This window comes from Gymnoscopelus microlampas (assembly GCF_963454915.1).
Source record: "Gymnoscopelus microlampas genome assembly, chromosome: 19".
Taxonomy (NCBI): Eukaryota; Metazoa; Chordata; class Actinopteri; order Myctophiformes; family Myctophidae; genus Gymnoscopelus; species Gymnoscopelus microlampas.
This window is the reverse complement of record NC_139956.1, coordinates 9,231,546-9,238,879: the sequence shown is the minus strand read 5'-3', so window position 1 is coordinate 9,238,879 and position 7,334 is coordinate 9,231,546. Positions and strand designations below refer to the sequence as shown.

General features: G+C 43.5%; 1 protein-coding gene across 1 annotated transcript in view; it reads right to left on the bottom strand.

Annotated features, from left to right (window-relative positions):
• Window positions 1-1,470: 1,470 nt before the first annotated feature.
• LOC311035041 (nephronectin-like) overlaps window positions 1,471-7,334 on the bottom strand; it is a 14,660-nt gene continuing 8,796 nt past the window's right edge. Inside the window, exons 8-13 of the mRNA XM_084043120.1 lie at window positions 6,682-7,334; window positions 4,901-4,978; window positions 4,560-4,658; window positions 3,775-3,961; window positions 3,044-3,122; window positions 1,471-2,761 (exon numbers count right to left, since the gene is read on the bottom strand). The exon at window positions 6,682-7,334 is cut by the window's right edge and continues 190 nt beyond it. Coding sequence (XP_083899246.1) covers window positions 2,681-2,761; window positions 3,044-3,122; window positions 3,775-3,961; window positions 4,560-4,658; window positions 4,901-4,978; window positions 6,682-7,334 — 1,177 coding nt within the window. The 3' untranslated portion in view covers window positions 1,471-2,680. The remainder of the gene's footprint in view (window positions 2,762-3,043; window positions 3,123-3,774; window positions 3,962-4,559; window positions 4,659-4,900; window positions 4,979-6,681) is intronic.

The window sequence follows — 7,334 nt, the reverse complement described above, 5'->3', positions numbered from 1 at the left end:
GACTCTCTGTAACAATGTAATAAAGTTTGATAAAGGGAGCTATTGTGTGCAGCCAGCAACAGAAGGTAATCTATTTTTCTTGTTTCTTTTTTCCATTGACGCACATCAGTGTCGCTTTCGGTGTGTCACGACCTTTAGAGCAGTGATACTCAACCTTTTTAATACCAAGGACCCCCAGTTTGATATGCATTAGGCCACAGACCCCCATTCAATATGATTTTTATCTCTAGGACCCCAATCCAATAAAAACCTACACTTTTGTTTTAATTTAACCCTGAGAGTGTACAAATGTAACCAAATCCAAATGGACCCGTAACAATCAATCATTTAACTGGGGACCACCTGGAACCCCTTCATGTAGTGGTAGTCCCGTGTTTGTGTAATTGTTAACCAATTATAACTCACTAATTATAATTTGTTGAGCTTGTAGATCTGCTACTTGTGACACAGCACACAGCAAGCAGTCGTGCACGTTGAATTATTTATTTATTCCTTATTCATTTATTTAACATTCTGTTCAAACACAGGCTGATTCAGCCGAGCAAACATCTACTATTACCTCTTGACCAGTGGTATTCAACCTTTTTTCATGCCAAGGACCCCTAAATTGAAAAACATTTGGCCGCGGACCAGGTGTACAGGTGGGGCCTGGGTCTAAAACATTTTCAGACCCCCATCTGAAAATGTTTTGTGCCAGGAACCCCCAGAAGCGAAGACTTGTTTTAAAAATCAAACTTCTACAAAACACTTTCAAGATTTTTCGAGAATGTTCAAAAATAGCAGATGTACAAGCTTGCAGCGCGGCACGAAGTGACGCGCTGCGAGCTTGTATATATGCTATTTTTGAATAGCCAACGTATACAATATGGATTATGGGGTGAAAATGTATTATTAAAACCTTTTGCTGGGGACCCCTTGGAACCCCCTCAAGGACCACTGGTGGTCCCCAGACCACTGGTTGAGAACCACTGCTCTAGACACAATCAATAACAACAATAACATCAATAACATTACATCATCAATAAACAAAACTGTACGGCGCTCAGGTGGCGCAACAGTGGTAAAGTGCCTGCCCACCACCGCGGGGGCTGGGGGTTCGAATCCACCGCGGTGTGTCCGGCTTTGTCTGGCGTCTATATACGAACACAATTGACCCGTGTTCGGGGGAGGCAAGCCGGGCGGTGAGGGTTATATTTGTCACTGCACAACCTCCTATACAGGCTGGTACGGCACCTGTCATCAGGGGGTGTTGGGCGGGAGGAGTAGGACGGAGGCTCTACATCCTCCCGGTGGGGTCTCCTCACTGGCAGGTGCATGAGTCAATAAGCTACAACAGCAGTGACAACACACACATGTGTGTGGGGAGGAATTAATTGGCATAACGACGAAATTGGGGAGAAAGTGGGGTAACAAAACAAACTAAGAAAATTTAAGATGACAAAACTGTCCAAATTATACTCAGACACATCATCAATAAAGAAACTGATCAATAGCATTAATGCCAATAAACATAGCCAATATCATCAATTAAATTAATACAAATACACATAATCAATAGCTTCAATAACATGAATACTAACGCAAACAGTCAATATATAGAACATAATAAATTATGTGTATATTAATACACATAATCAATATATGAAATGGCATATATATGGCAATTACATGATAATCAGTATATAACATATAATCTATAACATGACATAATCATTGTTCAGTTCATATCATGTTATTCCTGCATCAAGTAGCATGAACATTGTGATTAATATCAGATATCTGATCAATAATGTTATCATCAATGTCATCAATAAAGTCACTAGTGTTGTGAGATTATTGTCCTACAGACATTTGTTTGTCTGATGGTAGCAGCCCCCAGTTACCATGGAAACCAACCTTTTATAACACAATCTTATTAACAACCCCAAACAGCAAGTTCTGATTAATCACTTTGGTTCAAATAAAACAATAAAAGAAATGTGTAAAAATGTATCTAAAAACAACGATATTTCTTATTTTTGTAAGAAATTATTATTATTATCATTATCATTAGCAACAGTTTAAAAAACTGCAAAAAAATAACCAATCTACAATTTAAGCTTGGCTATTTTCGCTATTCATTGTACGACAATGTATATACTGTAGGCCTTAAGAAGACAAGACTCTCTCACATACATAATTATGATTATTTACATTTTATATTTAGGAACATAAATATGTAGTGTTCAAGTGAGTTCCAATGGACAGTGTTGTTGTACGTTTAGTGTTTCTTATAAAGTTTATTATACTGTTTCTGTTACTAATCAAACATTATTCATTATCGTAATGATTATATACTGTATCGTTATATTTGAACTGAAAAATTAGTCTATAGAAATTCAGCAGTCGCAAACATTTGAAGCTAAACTGCACAAAATAATATAAAATAAATAAACAGTTTATAAAAATGCATTAACTGTAACTTTAACATACTGTTTTTCATCTGGAGTGTGTGTGTGTGTGTGTGTGTGTGTGTGTGTGTGTGTGTGTGTGTGTGTGTGTGTGTGTGTGTGTGCGTGCGTGCGTGCGTGCGTGCGTGCGTGCGTGCGTGCGTGCGTGCGTGCGTGTGTGTGTGCGTGCGTGCGCAACAGGCCTCTCAGAGTGCATAGATTGTGCCTATATCCCCTCCCCTGATGTGATGTCACCGACAGGCTCCTCCCTTAACAGTGATGTCATCAATGGCGATCTGTCCTCGTCCCTTTCTCTCTGCCTTCAACAACACCTACACACACACACACACACACACACACACACACACACACACACACACACACACACACACACACACACACACACACACACACACACACACACACACACACACACACACACACACACAATGAACCATGAATGAATGAACTGTCGGAAAGGGATTTCTTGCATTTGTGTGTGCGTGCCTACACATGCGCGCGTGTGTGTGTGTGTGTGTGTGTGTGTGTGTGTGTGTGTGTGTGTGTGTGTGTGTGTGTGTGTGTGTGTGTGTGTGTGTGTGTGTGCGTCTTACCTTCTCCACCCCCCACATTGTGACCTGTGTTTGTCTCCACCCATGACTGCCCGTCCGACTCCAGAGGGCGTGGCCATACCTGCAACAACAACCACCAGTAAGACGCTAAGACGTCATGTTCATCCAATCAGACAAGGACTTGCTACCATCTCAACAGCAGTTTGTTGCTTGGACGTTGTTAGGGTTTGCTAGGTGGATTCTAGGGCATTGCGAGGGTGTGTTATGGATTCTAAGGTGTTTCTAGGGTGTAATTGGTGCATGAAAGGGTGTTACTACGGTGTGGCAGATTCTACTGAGTTGATAGGGTGTACTACGTAAATTCAAGGGCATTGCTAGGGTGTGTTAAGTGGATCCTAGGGTGTTGCTGGAATGTCTAGGTGGAAGCTAGGGCACTGATATGGAGTACTAGGTGGATTCCAGGGCACTGTGAGTGTACCAGGTCAGTTCTAGGGTATAGGGTGTACAAAGTGATTTATAGGGTGTTGCTATGGTGTGCTAGTTGGATTCTAGGGCATTGCTAATATGTTCTAGGTGGACTCTAGGGTGTTACTAGTGTGTAGTAGGTGGATTCCAGGGCATTTCTATGGTGTGCTACAGTATGTTGATTCTAGGGAGTTGGTAGGTGGCTACTTGGTGGTTGCCAGATAGTTGTTAAGATGGTTGCTAGGATGATGCTGGCAGTTGCTGGTAACCATGTAACCACCTTTCTGTTTATACTGGAATCATCCTACCTTTGACCACGCCCCCTTTTCCTGATGAACAGCTGGAGCACACCCACATGGTGGCCCGTCAGCCAATGGGAGAAGGAGAAGCACACATCGCTCTGGTTCCAGGCAGGGGCTAGGGAAACAGCCAATCGTGCACCTCGGATGCTCCGTTGTCCCGCCTTCAACTCAGGGACAGAAAGATACCTCCCACCTGAGAGAGAGAGAGAGCGAGAGAGAGAGAGGGGAGGGGGTAAAGTAAAACTTGTATTTAAAAGCTACTATGTGTCTGTTTAAGGACGCTGCACCATGAGCCTCTGGCCTTAATGCCAACCCACAGATTTTGATTCACTCCTTTTGGTTTGGCCCAAAGGAGTGAATCAAACTTACGTTGCAGGCAATTGAAGCAGCCTTTAAACCGTTAAACCCTGTATACTTTGTTATACGTCAAATAGTGAAAATAGCTGATCTACAAGTTCTTCCCAAAACGTTTACCATCTTTGACAAATTTGCATCTGTTATGACATGCCTGGAATAGGGATGCTAGGGTTCAGTTGTTTGACCAATCAGAGCTGCACATACAACCAGTGGAGCCAGTTGGAAAATCAAACTCTTATTGACACTTTCAGGAGAAGATAACATCATGGCCTTTAATAGCAATCCAGAATCAAGAGGATTTATTTCTCACTCACTCATACAGGTACATACAGTGAAATGTTGTTGACTGCTAAAACAACAATACAATATGACAGCAAGATCATATTAGTAACAATACTGGCTGTAATGAAGTTAAAAATAAATGGATGTGTTACCTGTGGGGTTGTGTACAGTCTGCCAGCTCATGTCCCCCTCTCTGTCTGACAGCCAATCACACATGCCTTGCTCAAAGGTACACTGGAGTACACCAGCGGCTGCAACACACACACACACACACACACACACACACACACACACACACACACACACACACACACACACACACACACACACACACACACACACACACACACACACACACACACACACACACACACACACACACACACACACAGCAGTCATGAGTTAATGACTCATCGGTAAAACAGCATCTGGCATGAAACAGTTTTGAGTTTGACAGAGTAAAATTACAGTCTGTACACACACACATTATTACCTGGGTCGTCAGCTGTGTTTCCTGGTTCGATCTCAAACTCAAACTCCAACACATGGTTGTGACCCGGCGGGCGAGGTTCTGTAACACAAACGCGCGCGCGCGCGCACACACACACACACACACACACACACACACACACACACACACACACACACACACACACACACACACACACACACACACACACACACACACACACACACACACACACACACACACAGTAATGATTAATATTAGCTGTCCTGAATTACATAATGTCCTACACGAGACAAGGTGATATTATGTATTAAAAACAAGTGCCTACACTGTGTGTCCATATACTGCCTGTCTCTACTCCTTCTCAGCTGTCCTAGTGTCTGTCTCCCACTCAGCGCTCCAATCTCGCTCCAGTCTAAATGGAGGTGTGGAGAAACTCATTGGAAACAGAAGGTGTGAGTGAGCTGCTCACTCACTGGGGCACGGCTAGACTGTGATTGAGTGGTAACAGAACCAGAGTCTGTGTTTTTACGACCAGGTGCTCACCAAAAAATGTTATAAACAAATACGACCCATTATTCACTGCGGTAGTTTAATGTGGACACTATTTGCGTGTGCACCTGCTGCTATGGAAGGTTTCCTACCCATGCTGTCTTACCAACCCTTCTATACACCTTTTACTTCAATGAAATCCTGAGAAAACAAACCTGGGATCCAAGTAAACAGGTTACTGGTAATTTGGTAACAGCCTGTTGATGGTTAAGCTTGACTACAGTCCTTACTGGTCTCCCAGCATGCTCACTGAAGCCCCTCCAAATGGTCCAGAATGCTGCAGCACGCCTGGTCTTCAACCAGCCAACATTTTCACAACTCCTTCCTTTTCCAGTCCCTTCATGCCTCTGATTGCTGCCTGCACCCATTACAGAACACTGATGCTGGCCTACCAGGCAACCAAACATGGCACCCCCATAACTTCAAGACATGATCCCACCCTACAACCTCTCCCGCTCACTTAGATCACTAACACGCGTCGGCAATGCTGTTGAAGACTTCCCTAAAACACTCTGGACAATTACTCCACACTTCTCCCTTCTGGCTCCCAAACTGTGAAACAAACTCCCCATTGCAGTCAGAACTGCAGACTCACTCCATTATTCATCATCCATTTTAGCAGAACAAAATATCACTTAGCACCTTTCATTTGTTAAAGGAGTAGTTCGCCCAAAAAATGACGTATTTTCTATCAATTACACACCCCATGAAGCATTGAATTCATGGAGATTTTTTTGTTTTTGTCGAATTCCTAGGTCAATAATTTTATGACCGGCAGAAAGATGCTAATGTATCCAGTAGGAGACTCAAAGAGTCTCCTTTGAGTCTCCTACCGGAGAGACAACCGGTCATCAAATGATTGGCTTAGGAATACGACAAAAACTCCCCCCGGCCGGTACCCCTTCTTGATGCTAGCTGCAGATTATACAGTACTTGTTTACTTGTTCTCATGTTTTTGCTTCTTAGATTTGCTTTTGTTTTTCTCTACCCACAAATGTTAAGAATGTGGTTTAGATAGCATGCTGTTTAGACAGATGATGGGTTCATTATTTATCTGGAATCAAGTTTCCTCTATTATTTACCGTGTTTGACTCGAGTTCATGCTTATACTCTGCTCATTCCGATCTCACTCTTGGATAAGAGTGTATGCTAAATGCCATTGTTAATTGGTAACAGGCTAGCGGTAACAGGTCACTGGTGTGGTGTGTGTGTGTGTGTGTGTGTGTGTGCGTGCGTGCGTGCCGTGTTCTTACTGTGTCCGTCTCCTCTATTTCTTTGAGTCACGTCCTTGTGGATCCTGTTGTTAACGGTGGTGGTGGGGGGAGGGGGAGGGGCGCTGGTTGCCAAGGAAGTGGTGGTTGCCGGACGGGTGGTGGTCACGGCGACCGCAGTAGTACTAGTCAGTTGTCTAGTTGTTATCGTTGGGGTGGTAGGTTGTGTAGTTTCTGTTGGTTGTGTAGTACTAGCAGCTGTAGTTTGAACAGGCGTCGTAGAAGCAGTAGTTGTAGTAATAATAGCAGTAGTTGTCGGAACAGGAGTCGTCTCCAGTTCTGTAGTAGCTGGGCTGGTAGTTGCAGGTATTTCAGTAATAGTTTGTGTTGTTGTAGGTATAGTAGTGGTCGTAGGTGTCGGTGTAGTAGTAGTAGTAGTAGTAGCAGGTGTGGTAGTGCTAGCAGTAGTAGTACTAGGCATAGTGGTACTAGGTGTAGTGGTAATAAGTGTAGTACTAGGTGCAGTAGTTGTAGGTGGTGTGGTAGTAGTAGGTGGTGGTGTGGTAGTAGTAGGTGGTGTGGTAGTAGTAGGTGGTGCAGTAGTAGTAGGTGGTGGTGGTGTAGTAGTTGTAGGTGGTGCAGTAGTAGTAGGTGGTGTGGTAGTAGTAGGTGGTGCAGTAGTAGTAGGTGTAGTC